This window comes from Scatophagus argus, chromosome 10, assembly GCF_020382885.2.
Source record: "Scatophagus argus isolate fScaArg1 chromosome 10, fScaArg1.pri, whole genome shotgun sequence".
Taxonomy (NCBI): domain Eukaryota; kingdom Metazoa; phylum Chordata; class Actinopteri; family Scatophagidae; genus Scatophagus; species Scatophagus argus.
The window spans coordinates 14,897,616-14,915,029 of NC_058502.1; the positions used below are offsets into that span (position 1 = coordinate 14,897,616).

Genomic DNA, 17,414 nt, shown 5'->3' on the forward strand with positions numbered 1-17,414 from the left:
AAACATTGCGCGCTTCGATCTCCTTGGCAACCGAATAACGAGCAGACGTTCGGCCATGATGAAAGTTTATTTGTCATGATTTCACACCAAAGTAGAGTTAGCCACAGGTGAGGAGGCTTTTAATGAGGGTTTGTGTACGTCTAATTAGCTTCAAATGTTGGAACTGTTGTTGTCGAACTGTTGGGTCTTTGCTTCACGGTTGTGGAAAGTTACGTTAACATAATTTGCGCACTTTCTGGATATGGATTTATATTGTTTTACCTCAGTCTGTTTTCACGAATTTGTATTTTTATAATCTTATTTTTGGTTCATTTTGCTTAATGGGGACATCACACTTCTGCTGTAAAATCAGTCACCTTGTGTGTATTAACTAATATTACTTTGTTTTGTGCTTTCACAGCCATGTCCAGCAGCTTTGGGAGCGACATCCACAGACTGCTGCTGGCTGCTGAAGCCGGTCAGAAGGCTGATATCCTGGCCTACTCCTCAGGTCATCTGGGGCCCCGCAGCCTGGGCCAGAGTCAGCCTCACGTGGAGAAAAAGCAGTCTTTCTGGGGGATGTCTCATCGCCAAGGAGAAACTCCAAACCTTCTGACGCTCCAGCAGACACAGCAGATGAAGGCACTGACTTATGTAAAGAAGAAAGAAATTAAAGAGTCCTCTTCAGCCTTAATAGAGTCTGAAGTCTCAAGGTCAAGACAAGATCAGGCTACTGATTACTCATCACAGAGAAGAGAAGGTATGATTCTGCCTAAGGTAGTTTGCTGCTCCTCATAATCTTTGACGTACCAGCCAAGATCCTTTTCCCAAAGTGTAACTCTTGTTCTGACCCAGAGGGGAAACAGCAATTTTGCTCAAGCCACACTGACCAGGAAGGCCTGACCAATGTAGACCAGCAAAAGATGAAACAGAGGCTTAACAGGCAAGTCATACCCAAGCAGGACCTTTTTGCTGGAATAAATGTTGCTGAAAAGCTTGAGAGGAAACTACAAAAGGTGAGAATGGTCACACGAATGCTGACATCCTGCAACTAGTTTTGGAATTGCACTTTTTATCATTTTCATGCTTTCTTATATCTCCATTTTTCAGGACATGGCTATTCTCAAATACCCTCTCATTACTCTTGCAGAAGATGCATGAATAAAGACACACACAGACTCACGCATATCTTAGCTTGCTGACGTTGTGTGTCTGTGCGTTTCTGTGTGTGTTCCTGTCGTACTCAGGAGCTGAAGAAGCTGTCAGCACAAAGCTGGCCCAGCAGAGACCGCCTTGTGGTGTTCAGTGACGTCTTTGATGATGTATGTGAAGACTCGCCAGTATTTGGACGCATCCTGAGGGAAATTAAGGTTTTTCCATTTCCTCCATACCCAGTAGCACATTTTTAGCATGTGCCGTCAGACGTATCAGAGCCAAGAGAGCGTGAGTCCCTGATGTAGCAAGTGGAAGTAGAGCAACCACTTGAGCCTGGCCATGATGTGTCAGGGAGCAGGTCATTGCAGGGGAACAGCTGAAATTAGTGCTCATTCATAAGAAATGTCTTAGGATCATGCCAGTTTATTTTGTGCACACAATAGCTCTTCTAATACTGTTAGTAAGACTACTTTTTATGTTTACAATTTTGCATATATATAGGTGTGTGTGTGTGTGTGTGTGTGTGTGTGTGTGAAATGTGTTCTGTTTTTCTTCCAGACAGATTATGATTTGTATGCCAACCACATGATGGATTCCCACTCATCACTGTATGATATGGTAAAGCACACTGGCCATAATGTATTCATCATATAAATAGGAAAACGAGCTGAGACATGGATGTGACTCTCTGACCTTATTTCCTGTCAAAAATATTGTTTCACTTCTGTGGATGTCAGTGGATTGACAGAAACCTAACACAATGGATTCATGTTTACTGTGATGGATTATCAAGCTCGCACACATTCAAAGTTTGTAGATGTGTCCATTAGGTACTGAACTCAGGAAGAATATGTTTATGTAGCTCAGAGAGTTGCACGTTACAGATACTTAAACTTTCCTCAAAAGGATTCTTGAATAGTTTTGCAGTAGTCACGGTATGGAAGCATTACTCATGAGCATCTTTTGTGTTTGTGGGAAAAAATGCAAGTCCTGATATGTCTCTGTTGTTGTGTTTTAGTTGCAGACTACTCCACGCGAAGAGCTTGGCAATGGTAAAGTAAGGCATGTAGAGTTAGAGGATGCTAAAAAAGAGGTTTTTCAGCTGGAGAAGGAGGCCAGAAGAGCTCTAGAGGAGAATAAACGGTACTGCATGGACCTGCTCAACAAAAAGCATTGTGCATATTTATACTGTACATTCTCTTTAGTTTAGGCAAGTTTGTCCTTTTTTTAACCTCAGAGTCCGAGAAGAATTACAGAATGTTCCAGCTAGGAACATTGGCCCAGAGGACAATGACATGATGAGTAAGTCTCAAGACAGCATTGCTGTATGTATCTAATCACTGGTGAACCACCTCAAAGCGTTTGCTGTATATTTCCATGCAGGGGAACAGCACATGGTAACTTTTAAATCTCTGGTGTGGACAGACTGAACAAATAATCACTTTGTCATGACAACACTCATAAAGAGGTTATTGTAGTGTTAGGGAGTCAGCTGTGACTTCGTAATGCCTGCAGGAGTGTGTATGTACAGATACAGATATATCATTCCTCAGTGCAGCGCGTTCATGCTCTGCCCTTCTGCGTTTGGACAGATACATCTCTTTCAGCGCTGCAGGACAGAGAGGCTGCCATCGGTTGCACTGGCAGCATCCGGTCCAAGAGGCTTCTGGTCTTGAACATGTGGAGGGAGATTCAGCAGCTGGAGGAGGAGATTGAGGAGAAGCTGGTGTCCATTGCTACAACCACAGCCACAGAAAAGTGCATCAAAGACCTAAAGGTGCTGTGAGATAAACTGTCTGCTTACGCTCACACATTTTTAAGTTGGGCTCTCAAGATTCAAGATTGTCATCATACAGCACAAGATGTGCAACCAAACTCAGGAATTAGAGGCCTATGCGACACATGAAAAACAAAAACTATATAAACTAATGAATATGTCATCGTATCATAAAACAAGCTTTTCAGACTTTGAGTTTAGGAGTCTCACAGCCAGAGGGAATAAAAAAATTGCTCCATAGTCTGGTGGTACAGCAGTGGATATTTCAGTATCTTTTGTCAGGCGGCAGAAGGGCAAACAAACTGTAGCTTGGGTGGGTGTTGCCTTTTTAGTATCCTCTGGGCTCTGCACCATCACCCAAATAAAACAGAAATGTGAAAAAGTAAGTTACGTTTAATTATCCCCATAGGAATAAATGTTCTCTGCATTTAAGTCATTCTGACTATTAGGAGCAGTGAGCAGCCCCTGTGAAACCAGGGATTTAGTCAAGGGTACTGACAGGAGAATTTACCTAACATACATGTTTTTGATGGTGGGGGAAAATGAGGCAGAGGAGGCCCTGATATGCACAGGGATAAAACCTGCTCCAGTCAGGAATCAAACCCAGAACCGTCTTGCTGGCTGGTGACAGTGAAGATGCTGAACACTGAGCGAGAGGGCTGATAACTTGCACTCTCTTTGTCAGAAATAAAAGTAAATCGGTGTAAAAAAGCTTCTTTGCTGATTACTGAAAATGCTTATGGCTGCAGTTTTTATTTTTTCCTTTTTGCTTCCAGACAGAGATAATGAGACTAATAGCCTCAAATGACCTTCTAAACACCACCAACAAGGCAAGCGATTCTGACCTCGTTCCTACCATATCATCACTTTTGAAGTATTACAGTTTTTAAACACATGTTATGCTATGTGATAGTGAGTCTTGTGTGTGTTTTTTTTTACTCTGTAATTTTCCCTCAAGAATCTGGAAAACAACATCAACAGGGTGCTGAACAGAGAGAAAGCAAGCAAGGCTGTGAGACGGTACTTGTTACGTTACACATACTGTACCTGACACTTGACAAGGAGATGTCTGACTTTCTTACTTACTGCTGCTTTCTTATGTTTTTTACCACTAGGATGTTGTGGGACGAGATACACTGTGATCAACAAACAGAAAGCGACAAGCTTCATCAATGAGTAAATCAGAAGATCATCTGATGAAATGGATGTTTCAAAGTTAAGAGCTAGATAAAGTGCAATTTTCATCAAAATGAAGGAATAATAAGTAGAGTCGCGTCTTTGACAACCAACAAGTAACATATTATGAAATTACCTTGTCACTGTCATAGCTCTTCAGTTTAATACACATCAAAAAAAATCTCTTCACCAGAAATGACACTATAGATCATCAGCTCAAAACTTCTGTCAATATCACCAAGCAATAACGCAATGTAAAAATATGCCTGTATACTGTATGTCCTGCATTCAAATTTAAGTACGGGTACAGAAGTTGGGAATATTGGGTTCTCTATATTACAATTTAATTAAAGACTTTGGCTAGACCTGCTCTAATTGGAAAGTTTCATGAGATAACTTTTGTTGTGAATTGGCGCTATATAAATAAACTGAATTGAATTTAATAGAAGTATCAACAGGATTACATACATGAGATTAATAAAAATAAAATTAAGTAAAGGTACTCTGGTGGACTGACCCCTTTAAAAGTGTTATATGTCTATAGATATTTTACTCTTTGACTGAAGCTAATATTAGCTGCTTTAAGTACTAGCCTGCCTGGAGTTTGCCAAAAGGCACCAGAAGGACTCTCAGACCACGAGAAACAAAATTCTCTGGTCTGATTAAACAAAAATTGAACTCTTTGGCATGAATGACAAGTGTCATGTCTGGAGGAAACCAGGCACTGCTCATCACCTGGCCAATACTGTTCCTGTTGTGAAGCATGGTGGTGGTAGCACCATGCTGTGGGGATGTTTTGCAGCAGCAGGAACTGGAAGACTAGCAAGGGTCGAGGGAAAGATGACTGCAGCAATGTACAGAGACATCCTTGCTGACAACCTGCTCCAGAGTGCACTTGACCTCAGACTGGGGCGAAGGTTTATCTTCCAACAGGACAACGACCCTATAAGCATACAGCCAACATCACAAAGGAGTGGCTTCAGGACAACTCTGTGAATGTCCTTGATTGGCCCAGCCACAGCCCAGATTTGAACCCTACGCTCCCCATCCAAACTGATGGAGCTTCAGAGGTTCTGCATTGAAGAGTGAGAGAAACTGCCCAAAAATAAGTGTGCCAAGCTTATAGGATCATACTCAAAAAGACTTGAGGGTGTAGTTGCTGCCAAAGAGGCTTCAACAAAGCATAGCTCACAGGGTGTGAATACTTATATACATGTTATATTTTTGTTTTTTTTATTTTTAGCAAATTTGCGAAATATTCAAGCAAACTTGTTTGACTTTGTCATTATGAGGTAACTTGTGCAGAATTTTGAGGGTGAAAAATGAATTTAATGAATTGAATGAGACTGTAACGTAACAAAATGTGTGTGAATACTTTCCGGATGCACTGTAACAACAGTTTTGAATAGTTGTAATTAATTAGCTTGCTCTACTGCTGGTATTGGACATTTACATTTACTTGTGCTGCATATCCATCAACGTTCTCAAGCCTTACATTCTGACAGTGCTTTGGGTGCAGTGATACATGCATGCGCATAAGGTGTTTCGTTATAGAGGACGTCAGGTTTAACAATTTCCAGCTGTCCTGCAGTTTAAGAACAGCAGTGAATCAGACACTTCACATATGTTGCTTTCGTGACCCCAGGCAGTCCAATTAGCATTTTTCTATTTCAACAACTTCTAACTTTAGGTTGAAATCAAATAAGTTGTTATGTATGTACAGCCTTGAGCTACTGAAATGTTAATGAACTTAAAAAAAAAAAAAATTGCAAAGCAGATGACAAGACCTGAATCATTTCTTTTCGAATGTATGTGTGTTTTCTAATGTTTGTATGGGGCTGTACATGAACATGATAATACAGAATATTAGCAGAACAACAAGACTTATTCTCCTTTTTGGCTACAGGAGACAATAGTAAGTATTCATTTAGTGAGTATGCATTTGTACAGATTTGTATTGGACGACAAAATTCGTAAACCAGTAACATCATTCACAGTTTGTGTCAGCAAAACAGACCTCGGGAAAGTAAACATAAATTTTCACAGCGCTGGGAGAAGATTACTCTTCAAACACAAGAGGGCAGCAGAGACATGCCAATAAGATAAGATAATGTCCTGTTTGTCTCTGAACGTCTTCAGTGCTGAAGTGTCAGTGTGTGACCTTTGTCAAAACACAATGAAGATGCTTTGAAATTTGGGCTGTCTTGATAAAGGTTACAGGGTTGAAATGCCAGCATTAGATGTGGTGAGTGTTTATATTAATACAAAGAGGGCTTTTTTTCACTAAGCTCAAGCTCCATGTGACTTTTGAGTCAGAAAAATCTAATTATATCTTTGTGAATAAAACTGATGAAATTACTCCTCTGACATGTTCAGGAGTCACAGAGGAGAAGATTAGAGGAATTATGGAAGCTTTCTTTGAATTGATATGGAGGTGAGCTTTGCCCCCCAACATGACAGAGTGCTTTGCTGTCTCCTAGAACCTAATCATAGGTCAAAGTCTGCTCTGTGGCTGGCAGAGCTAGTAGGAGAGTGTTTTTGTCCGTCACTCTACGCTCTTCTCACCCTATTTACACCACCTCACCTTGTGGAGTGCGTCCTCTGCTTGGATTGTCACCAGTTCAACACCATGCTGCTTCGGACTGTTGTTATGCTCCTCCTCTGTGTGTCTGTGGGCATGTGTGCCACTTTAGGCCACTACCAGACTCAGTCAAAGGAGGAGGAGGCCCCTGAGGTTACTGATGTAGCTGAAGAAAGTGTCGCTCCTCCAGATGCTCGAGTAGGAGATTCACCTGCGGCCGAGGAACCTGCAGCTAATTCCCTTTTTGGTGACAATCTTCTAGCTAAAACACTTGCAGTGGATGACTCAGCAGCTGATGAACCTAGAGTGGATGTCCCTGTAACGGAGGGTGCAACAACTGAAGAGCCAGGGGTAGACAGTAATGGGCCGCCCGGAGACACCCCTGCTATGGAAGCTCTTACTAATGAAGCTATCACACACGAGCAACCTTCTTCTTCTTTTGAGGAGAAAGACATCAGACCAGTCCAGAAAAACAAGTCCCTGAACAGACCCTTGGCTCATGAAGATAACAGTTGGAGCCTCAGCTCAATAAGAAATCAGTTTCAGACCGTGCATGGATACTTTGACTCCCTGGTGGAGCTGGTGGGAGGACATGATGGTGTGTGTCAGTACCGCTGCAGATATGGTAAGAGTGAATCTCTCGAATTAACATACTGCTATGTTACTGAGAACCAGAAGTCGTTTATTGTCCTGTAGGTGGGAGACTCAGGGTGCTCAGAGATGGCTAGATAGTCAGAGTTGTTATTGAACTGTTTTCAGAGACGTTTTTAAATCAGCCTATCGCCTACCATAGGTTTTCAAATGATTGTTATGTAGTCTGCATCCAACATTCATTCAGTTACTATGTATTTGTTCACTTAGCACACTTTCTCACATCAATCATTCCACTGTCAGTTTAGCTACATTTCTCATGATCCAAGACAGTGCACCGAATGACATTGTGGTTTTCATCCTGGGAGGAAGATGTACCTACAGTTACACAAATCAATACAGAAGTTACATCTTATCTGTGAAACACGCAAGAACAGAGATAGACCATACCTCCTGGACTAGGAACACATGATGACATTAGTTTGTTAATGTGTAGATTCTCTGGGGCTTTTTTCAGGAGAATCTCCTCAACCTCGCCCCGGCTACCAGCTCTCAGAGCCCAACGGCTGCAGCTCCTCTCTGGTGGGATTCCAGGTGAATGCTGCTGTAGGTGGCCTGTTTGTATCACCACAGCCCAGAAATACATCATTTACACCATAATGACTGTAAATGCTATTCTTTATATTAGTAAGCTATCCTGACACAGTATTCCAACAGTTCATGTCAGTTCCTTCTTTTGACAGCTTGACCTGGGGATCCCTGCTATGACAAAGTGTTGTAACCAACTTGACACATGCTATGAAACCTGTGGGTCAAACAAGCATGACTGCGACTCCAAGTTTCGCTTGTGTCTGCATGGCATCTGCTCAGACCTGAATAAGAGTCTGGGCTTTGTGACAAAGGTACAAGGTGAGTTCCACAAGTTTTCCTGTCCTCATGGGTCTGAACAACAGCAAAATATACGGGATAGTATGAATATGACCAACAAAACCAACAAAAACATCTTCTATATATGGCATTCTGCCTCTCTCATTTCTTTATTTCTGTCTTCTCTTCTCAGCTTGTGAATCAATAGCAGACACCCTCTACAACACAGTGTGGACTCTTGGTTGTAGACCTTACATGAACAGCCAGAGGGCAGCATGTTTCTGCGAGGGAGAGGAGAGGGATGAACTGTGACACAGAACGCTGTGGACTCCTGAATGCCTTCACAGACAAACAACAGAGTCATGGGTATTTCTACAGACTACAGGCTTTTTGACTCAAGAGGAGACACCGCACAAGAGCCTTCTTACAATTCGGAGCTTGGGAGTTAAAAAAAAAAAAAAAAACATAAATGAGGAATGCAAATGAAAAATTTCTCAGGTTTTATTCATAGACAGGATGAACAAATATTTAATTGTCTCAGTATGAATTTCAGAATTTTAATTAATTGTTTATGCATGTTAAACTTTCCATTCTCCATTTCATTTTAGGCCACTTATAGGTCTCTATAACTCCATTACCATACATTACTTTGATGACTCCAAACAAAATGTTTGATGGGAAGGATATTGTAGTTGGATTAATTTCCTCTGGATAGAAAGACACTAAATAATTACTACACAGCACATAATTTGTTGTGTGCTCCTGTTTATCAAGAAGGCGTATCTGCTCAAACCTTAAGTCACAGTCATGTAAATGTAATGCCTATTACTACAGCAACTACGTTAATATTTGATGTAAGTTATTTGTCAGTTATGTGTTACTTTTTATGAATAAATGCACAGCTAATTGCAGTTTAACTGACATGATTAATTTTGGATTAATTGTCAGAGCGATGAAGCATTTGCATATTTTCCAGGCATGGCACACTGGTATCTCTTTTCCACTGTGCTGGAATATGTGACAGGCTCCCTAGCCATCGATTACACTGAGCAAATTATGTTCTACATGTATTTTTCAACTCAGTGATAGTGTAAAATATACACCAATTTTTCTAAGTCCACTAAATCTTTAAGCTGTAATCAAGCCTGAGAAATGCCTGAAAGTGTGACCTAGAAAAGCATCCCTCATGCTGTAGTTGTTACAAATGATCTGTAGCCCCTCTGAGTGATTACTAATAGGAAGGTCATTCACTTTAATGTCACTAAATTGTGCTGCCAGGCAAAATGGTAAAGCCTCCCCCCCCAATTTGGGTGTGTTAACCAGAATTCAAGTGATCTACAGCAGTGTGGCTCACACACGGACTTAAACATCAGTAAAGAGCAGTGTACTATTAATCTATTATATTATATTATGTATTATACATACATTATATTGTACATCTGCATGTATATGTGTACAGCACAATGGACTGCCCTGTGTATATCTGTTTGGTGTTTTAAATACCAAATAAACTGAAATGGTCGGTTCATCTTAAATCTAAATGTTATGCTGCAATTGTTTTTTTAATCCTGGTTCTGGTGGTTTTTTTCTGGCTGTTTGTTTGAATGGCTTTAAGTTAGTCATCATGGCTCAGGCAGGATGAAGATGGGACCTCCACTCAGCGTGTGTTGTTCCCGAGGTTCATCAGTCCAAACCTCTCGGCGGACACGTCCACGACAACGTTGAACACAGCGGGAGTCTCCCACCCCACAGACCAACACCTGGCAGTGGAGGAACACTTGCTGTGAACGAAGGACACAAACTTGTTTTGAGCAGGACTATAGAGGAAGACCATCACAAAGTAAGGACACTGCTAATTCTATGTACTCAATCCTTACGGTACATTGGTACATAGACATAAGCCCACACACACTTGCCAGCTGGCTCCCAGTATGCCTCTTTTACTCACTTGCTTGTCCTTGCCGATGAACTTGAAGACAGGGACCTGGTAGTGCTTCGAGAGCTGGTCCTTTGATGAGAACTGTGTCACAGTTTCATCAGAGATACACCTGAAAAAGAAGACAACGAGAGGAAACAGTCATGTGCCTGATATGGAACATGGTACTCAGTGATCCATATGTATTTTTAACAAGTCACTTCATCAAGGTTAGCCGCCCCAAGGCCCTGAAACACAGTTGTATGTTTAATAGGAAATTGCAAGAATTGATTATAGCTGTGCTCTGCTGGGGTTTGCAATGTAGTTTTTGACTAGCCAGAAGTGAGTCTTCCTCAGAAATTAAGTCCAATCTGTTTTTTTTTGATTGTTCTACTCAAAATATTCTTGTTTTCTTTCTGTCTATTGAAGAAACTGTGCCTGTGAAATCTGATGACTGTGTTGTGTCTGATGTTGTCTGAATAGCTCCGAGATGGTGATAGTGATTCTGAAGAAAGATGTCTTTATAATGAAATTGTGAGGGTTTTTAGCACCATAACAAATACTAGAGTATACGTGACTCCTGCAAATGTAAAAGCTACCATGAACTGGATATAGCTTCAATACAAAATACAAAAATTATTAGATCATTTTCCATTAGTAAACCAAAACCATTTAAAAACGTAGTGAGTATACTGTTCCAGCAGTGCTATGTTGTGGTACGCCGAAGTGTGACTTCAAAACTGATAAATCATCTGCACAATTCACCCGTCTTTGATGAGGTAATACTTGAGCGCCTGGTCCGCTTTGGGCCCTGGTGTGGCGAAGCAGCTCTCCACCAGTGCAGACAGACCCTCCACTCTCTCCTTTGGCTCCACGCCGAAGTACAGGGAGTCGTGCAGGTGGAGCTGGGGCGGGGTGTGGTAGGGTTCTGAGAACTCTGCACTTTTGAAGAGTTCCAGGGAAAAGGGGAACACTCCCTCACTGTGACCTGCCAGCTTGAGGGCCGAGCTGCGCAGACTTGCCTGGTATTCATCCGACACATGGTATTCCCTGGGGAACTCACAGGTCACTGGGAGCACTAATTTGCTGGTGCGGACTATCAAGTCACTGCTGCTGCCTGGGCTGCTCCTAGGAAGGCCTGTCACCAGGTTGGTGGCCACAATCTTGTCATCTGTCACCTGGGGGTCAATATTCAGTAAGTTGGTGACAGCCTCACACAAGCCACTCTTAAGGCACAGCTCTTTAATGTAGCAATGTGATGATGAATTCCTCCAAGCCCTGACTGAAGGGACTCAACCCCGGTCACATGTCTAAAAATTAGTCTTAAAATTTCAACTCAGTGCCTCTGACCTCCACCACTGTGCCGCAGGTCTTGAGGCTGAAGCTGAGGTTGATGTGCGTGCCATTGGAGACACCTTGACAAGACGAGTTGGACAGGGAGAGCTCCAGTCCTCCTACAAGGTCCTTAGGAACTGACACAATAATAGAGCTGGAATCACATTGGACTGGCACTGCAGAAGAGGGAGGCAAAGATATGACATGTTGTTATGATCTCATGAAATGTCATGAACAATGAAACATCGCACAGACAAAGAGCAGCAATAAATCATCTCAGAGTCATGTGACTGGATCAAAACATACCACTACTTGTAGTGGTAGTATCACAACTAAAATGACTGACTAATGATTTCACTAATTTCACTAACATTCAGAGCTCCAGCTTGCAGCGTTACTGTCAACTGAAAAGAGCTGAAATGATTCATCATTTATTGACATAGCTTACTAAAGGAAAATTAATAGGCAGTTATTTTGATAATAGGCTAATTGTTATTATTAGTAGTATTATTTACTGGTTCCAGTTTTTTTGCTTGTTTTTTTACCAAGGTGAACATGTGTTTTCCCCAGGATTGTGTAATTTCTCAAGTCCGTAGAAAAATATGAACTGGCCATGTAATCTGCTGCTTATTTATTTAAGGATCCTCCCTGACACATAAATAACTCTGCACTGAAATGCTAAAAAATCATATAATAGCAAATCATATAATAAGAAATGCATTTCAGTCGAGCAGCTACTATTTAGAACATCTTCTCAGACTGATGCAAGCTTGCATCCCTGTGTCATTGTGCTGTGCTGTCTGTACCTTTTTTCAAACAGACACACACACACACACACACACACACACACACTGGTACACACCCTGACATGTGCGTTTATCCTCTCCCAGCTCCAGCCCCCTGGGACAGTTGCACTGATAGGTGTCCAGCAGCGAGGAGCAGCCATGGCTGCAGCCTCCATTGTTAACATGACAGCCATCTATCTCTGCATGAGGCATCACAAAGAAAATGAAAGGATGAAGACCACCGTGTGGCTATCTGGTTTAATTATCTCTGCTCAACGCTGACTGGTGTGTCATGTAAATATCAGAACATGGATGTACCTCTGCAGTTGTGTCCATCCGTGTCCAGCACACGCCCTGGCCCACACTCACAGCGCCTGGAGCCTTTGGTGTTTACACACACCTCTGCACAGCCACCATTGCTCTTCTCACATTCATTCACATCTGAACACAGGACACACACACACACCACACCTGGGTCAGATATTATTATCAGATGAGTCTTTTTTTTTTTAATTGACTGAGTACCAGATGGGTGGAGTTTATCACCTCACGGCTATTCACTTAGTGTTCCAGAGAGGAGGATAATAAATCTACTTTAAAGGACTTTAAAACTGCATTTATAATACTGAGAAGACTGGTAAAGAAATAATGAGCGATGAAATAAAAGAGGGACAGAAGTGAGAGTGCAAGAGAGTGAGCAAGGATGGAGAAATGAAGAAGTCATTTCTGAGACAGCGAAAGCCAGATTTGGTTGATGGGTAAGTAATGAGATAGTGGCAGCTCGCAGACTGGCTAGGTTCCAGCTGCATGCCTGTCACCCATCATTAGGTGTACCTCCAGCGTATCACACACACTCACTCACACAAACACACACACACACACACACCTCCACCTTCAGTTGAGTCAACAAATACAAAAGACAATCTTTTGGTCTTTCCACCACTGCTGCTTCCTTCATCAGACTTTTTGTTCATCTGTCCAATTTTATGGTATTTCATTTTGAATACATAAAACTAGTACCAAGTATATTGGTATGAACCTCGGCTTTGGACTTGTGGACAGATTGTAGAGTAGATGACTTGATCGAACAGAACTTACAGATTGATTTAAAATTATAGTCAGCTGTAATACCTGAGCAATTTTAAGAGTTTGTGAAAAAAAGCGTTAAAAGTAATAGATAAATGACTGAAATAGCTAAATGACAGTAGCAATGGCTAATGTAATGGAAAGGTTAAAATAGCTAGCTAAAAGGGCTAAAAGGACAGGATATTTATGAGCTCTACTGTCTGAATACTAAACTGTATTTCACTGTACTTCTACTTGTGTATGTAAGTAAAGCTGAATCTCATCTAATCTTATTGGAGGTTTAGTTCAAATTCTTTTTTTGTCAACATACTGTTTAAGGTCAAGATTGAATTTACAGTAAAATAAAAGGAATAAATCCCCTCAACATGAACGATAGTGAAACAAGCCAATTGTCTCTGAAGACAATGGGTTGACAATGAATGATGTCATGATGAAATACTTGATCCTATTATGCTTTGCAGTCTTTGCGGACCGTGTCCCATATTGTACATATCCCATTAAGTCAAGTAAACATGGATATTTTAATAGCAAAAAAAAACCAGTGAATATTATGCAGATATTATACTGATCTCTTTTGTTTTCAGAAGCCATTTCCATCCTATCTGTCTTCCATGTTGTCATTACTGTTTGTTGCACAACTTATCTGTCCTGTCTCTTCCTTCCTCTCTGTCTGTCTGTCTCACCCAGGCATGTTTGTCCGTCTGGTCCCAGGACAGTTCCAGGCGCACAGCGACAGTCAGACTCAGGACATGTGAGACCTGTACAGTCCACCTCATCACAGATGTCATAGAAATCTGTGGAACACACAACAAAACACATAAACACCACAATAGGCAAGAAAACAGGATAAACAAATTGACTTTTAACATGTCAGACACGCTCACTCACGGCCACAGTAGACATGGAAGCAGACTGAGGGTCTGGGCAAGCGGTAGACAAAGTATCCTCCAGTACAGGCCTTGACATCCACGCTGGCGTTCCACTGGCAGCAGTTGTCGTTGAAGCTGGCACAGACAGGCAGGGTGACGATGCCTTCGTGGGGCTGAGGGTGGCTGCCGTTGAGCCAGATGGGAGCATGGGTGCCACAGTGATTCTCAGAGATGCAAAAGGTGGGCATGGCGTCCCCAGCCATGCCAGTGAAGCGGTACCATTCTCCAGACACGTGGCTGTCACACAGAGGCACGCCGGATGACTGCTTGACATGGTAGTCTGTGTTCCTCCAGGGTTCATTCAGGCTGATGTAGGCAGAGCAGGGGTCCAGGGCTGAGGCATGTGGGTGGGGTGGCAAAGATGAACAACATGTGCACATAGTTTTTCCTTAGTAAGAGCTGTGAGATGTCTGCCTCCATATCAGTATAATGGAGGTGAAAATAATTTTGTTTCTTGTGCTGACAGCATTGAAAAATGACTTTAAAAAATTCAAAACAGCAATGTTCTTTGAATTCTTTGTTGCATCACCAATAGTTTTCGAGGGGCGATTCCAGTGAAAACAAAAATCTCAGAAGGCAGAACTATGTGCATGTTAGTGAAGTCACCCTTTGGCATTGCTGTTAATTCAAAGTAATACCATTAGTTACTTTGGGAAAGGTTCCAATCTCTGCTCAGTCCACAGACAAGCAATATATCTTTTACCCCTTCCCATGTACTTTGCATTGTCACTGGCCACTTGAGCAAACTTGTTACCATGACGCAAACCTTTGGACTGTCAAGATAAACTGCAACCCAGAGTCGATTCTAATTGAACTAAAAGCCAGCCTACAAGAGGCCCTTTATCCATCAGCGGTGACTCTTTTCACTACAGCAAGCTTTGCAAAATCAGGAGAACAACTAAACAAGCAGAGTAAACAATGTGCAGCAAAACAATCAATAGTCTCTCCCCCTCTTCATGCCCTCTCAACAGTGTAATTAAGAGTTAGATGTAAAACAAAAGGGAAAGTAGAAGGCATGAAGGATGAGAAGTAAGTGTTAATCACTGAAAATCAGCAGGGATGAAGAAACAGCAGGAGGCTGATCAGCCCAGCAGTAAGGCATCTTCAGTGACAGGCCAGAGGCAGGAAATATGACAGCTGACAACTAGCACATTACACTTTACTGTGGCAGTAACCACCACTATAAGCTTTGCTTTTAGTTGGATTGCTCTACATAAAATATCCGTGTTTACGCTGTCCTGTATCTTGAACAAAAATTGCTTTCTGTGGGACGCACAAGGTTGACCAGAACAGTTTATGGTTACGATAACTCTCCCTTTTCTGATATCTGCTTTCACAGGCAAACATTGAAACACACAAACACATCCTCTAAAGAATAATAAAGTTACACTACACCTCGGGTTCTGGGAGCTATGAAAAAATGCTTTTGTGAGATGGGACTAATATCGTGACCGTAAATGATGTCACCACACATCATTTTCTCCCTCCATCCACTAATAGACAGTCCATCTTGTCACTACCTGCTGCTCCAATAAGAGCACAGGGATCAATCCATGGCCTGGACCAACTGACAGCGTAAACGACCAGTTCTGGAGACGTACGACTGACCAACTGTGTTCCAGCTCTAGTAGCACACAAGGGGCAGGGGACATAGCTGACTCATGCGGGTGTATGGTAATGGGGGTGTTAAATCTTTCAGATGGGGCTTGAATGACTTAATATGGCTATTAAGGGAATGTGGAGCCACGCCTGACCTGAGTCAGACTCCAGTCTCTCATCTGCACAGCAGAAGATGAAGACCTACAGTAAACAGTGTCAAACCTTGTTGCTCTTAAAGAAAATATTTTAGTGATGTTCTTTATATGTCTGTCTACAAATCAAAAAGAAAAAACAGCAATGATTTGATCCTACTAAAAGTGTGCTCACTGTGTGGCCAAAGCCTGATATGAAGATGATGTCTTTATTCCACCGTGTTTATTTTGAGCCAGTCCTGCACACATCACCCTGCCGTTGTGAATACTATGTTATCAAATGTGTTAATCCGCTGCTGAAAACAGGCCTTCAGAAATGTAATATTTATGGAATTACAGATATTTAATTACCATTTGCTGAAAGCTACAGATACAGAGTTCAGCTGCTGTTAGAAACCACTGAGCTTTTTCTTTTTAATGAAATTACATCTGTGACACATTATGTGGTACATATAGATTCGGGAAAATATTCGGGAAGGTAGACGCAACTAGTTGGTTTGGTTTCATTTTTTGCTGAGCATAAGAAAATACAGAATAACCCACAGTAACAGGCAGATGAGATACATACACATTGCTGTACAATAATTAAAATATAATCTAACTGTAGGAGACACCTGCTTGTTTCAGGGGACAGCATAAGAAATGTCACTCACCTACACCTGCAGCTGTAAGAACCTCCTGCAGCAGAGCAGTAATTAACAAAAAAATCATGATGTGTTTTCTCTGTGTTGAATGAATGATAGTCCAAGCTCAGGCCTGAGTGGGAGTGTGTGTGTAGCTCTCCTGTTTCACCCTTGGGGGAAGCCTTTTCTTTAATAGGCGGCTCTTATCTGTATGTGTCATGGTGTCATGTCTGTGTCTCACCCTGACCTTCTGATCCCCACGTCCACTGACAAGCTCATCCTCCCATTGTTTCACTCTTCTCCATCCTCTCACACACAACCTGAAACTACCCCAAACAAAATATCTTCTATTCTTTTTTTATTGAAAAAGTGTGATTGTGGCTTTTACAAGTTCTACATGTCTTCAGTATTTTCTCTCTCATCCTGATTTAAAGGTCATGGAAAAATTAGCAATTATCTAATCTGCAGCAGCATTAAACCAATCTGATTAATCTGCTTAGTGTCAGGCCGAAGCAGCTTTCACATCAAGACAACGGCAAGACTCAGGATTTACCACAGACCCCCACCCTGGATACACTGTGCAAGTATGTTCTCTACTAACTCGGTACTTGACCATTGGTACAGGCCAGAAAATGTCTGATGTTTGGTTATTTCCATTTAGAAAGCATCCAAACTAACCTGATGCTTGCAGTTCTTGTTTCTTGTGTGTAATTAAATCAGTGGAGACATTAAGGCTGTAAGAAGAAATGGGGTAGAACATGTCATTCTTCTTTTGTGATTACTCGTGGAAATAAAACACTGTTAGTCCGCCTTACTGCAGTCTCTATGGCAGTCTGGATGGCAACAGACTGAGATATCTTAACA

At 41.8% G+C, this 17,414-nt stretch overlaps 3 protein-coding genes across 5 annotated transcripts; 2 read left to right on the top strand and 1 right to left on the bottom strand.

The window, feature by feature from the left end:
• Window positions 1-17: 17 nt before the first annotated feature.
• LOC124065739 (uncharacterized protein C6orf118-like) lies at window positions 18-4,782 on the top strand. Its single transcript, XM_046401426.1, has 11 exons — window positions 18-107; window positions 401-739; window positions 835-995; window positions 1,227-1,349; window positions 1,693-1,752; window positions 2,153-2,277; window positions 2,372-2,436; window positions 2,727-2,911; window positions 3,688-3,741; window positions 3,870-3,931; window positions 4,027-4,782. Exons 2-11 carry the CDS (start codon window positions 403-405, stop codon window positions 4,085-4,087), a joined length of 1,233 nt encoding a protein of 410 aa, XP_046257382.1. The 5' UTR covers window positions 18-107; window positions 401-402; the 3' UTR covers window positions 4,088-4,782.
• A 1,823-nt stretch (window positions 4,783-6,605) lies between these two features.
• Window positions 6,606-8,625, top strand: pla2g12b (phospholipase A2, group XIIB). 2 transcript variants are annotated; one of them, XM_046402611.1, is made up of 4 exons: window positions 6,606-7,293; window positions 7,777-7,865; window positions 8,003-8,168; window positions 8,320-8,625. In XM_046402611.1, the coding sequence occupies exons 1-4, from the start codon at window positions 6,717-6,719 to the stop codon at window positions 8,436-8,438; spliced, it is 951 nt and encodes a 316-aa protein (XP_046258567.1). In that variant the 5' UTR covers window positions 6,606-6,716; the 3' UTR covers window positions 8,439-8,625. The 2 variants fall into 2 exon arrangements, with proteins under 2 accessions (XP_046258567.1, XP_046258568.1); XM_046402612.1 differs by having other exon boundaries at window positions 7,777-7,853.
• oit3 (oncoprotein induced transcript 3) lies at window positions 8,610-16,719 on the bottom strand. 2 transcript variants are annotated; one of them, XM_046402609.1, is made up of 9 exons: window positions 16,581-16,719; window positions 14,136-14,510; window positions 13,931-14,041; window positions 12,480-12,602; window positions 12,239-12,361; window positions 11,392-11,552; window positions 10,807-11,219; window positions 10,075-10,174; window positions 8,610-9,907 (listed from the first exon to the last, which is right to left on the bottom strand). In XM_046402609.1, exons 1-9 carry the CDS (start codon window positions 16,636-16,638, stop codon window positions 9,749-9,751), a joined length of 1,623 nt encoding a protein of 540 aa, XP_046258565.1. In that variant the 5' UTR covers window positions 16,639-16,719; the 3' UTR covers window positions 8,610-9,748. The 2 variants fall into 2 exon arrangements, with proteins under 2 accessions (XP_046258565.1, XP_046258566.1); XM_046402610.1 differs by lacking the exons at window positions 12,239-12,361; window positions 12,480-12,602.
• Between the last annotated feature and the right edge of the window lie 695 nt (window positions 16,720-17,414).

What these genes read in the sequence shown, in the direction of transcription:
- oit3 (XM_046402609.1), bottom strand. Translation starts at nt 16,638, where the DNA reads ATGATTTTTTTGTTAATTACTGCTCTGCTGCAGGAGGTTCTTACAGCT. An exon ending in TCTTACAGCTGCAGGTGTAG is followed by an intron (nt 14,511 to 16,580) that starts GTGAGTGACATT and finishes CACATGCCTCAG; the next exon opens with CCCTGGACCCCTGCTCTGCC. An exon ending in AGACGGACAAACATGCCTGG is followed by an intron (nt 12,603 to 13,930) that starts GTGAGACAGACA and finishes TCCTGTGTTCAG; the next exon opens with ATGTGAATGAATGTGAGAAG.
- pla2g12b (XM_046402611.1), top strand. Translation starts at nt 6,717, where the DNA reads ATGCTGCTTCGGACTGTTGTTATGCTCCTCCTCTGTGTGTCTGTGGGC. An exon ending in TCAGTACCGCTGCAGATATG is followed by an intron (nt 7,294 to 7,776) that starts GTAAGAGTGAAT and finishes GGCTTTTTTCAG; the next exon opens with GAGAATCTCCTCAACCTCGC. An exon ending in GATTCCAGGTGAATGCTGCT is followed by an intron (nt 7,866 to 8,002) that starts GTAGGTGGCCTG and finishes TTCTTTTGACAG; the next exon opens with CTTGACCTGGGGATCCCTGC.
- LOC124065739 (XM_046401426.1), top strand. Translation starts at nt 403, where the DNA reads ATGTCCAGCAGCTTTGGGAGCGACATCCACAGACTGCTGCTGGCTGCT. An exon ending in CTCATCACAGAGAAGAGAAG is followed by an intron (nt 740 to 834) that starts GTATGATTCTGC and finishes GTTCTGACCCAG; the next exon opens with AGGGGAAACAGCAATTTTGC. An exon ending in GCAAGCAAGGCTGTGAGACG is followed by an intron (nt 3,932 to 4,026) that starts GTACTTGTTACG and finishes TTTTACCACTAG; the next exon opens with GATGTTGTGGGACGAGATAC.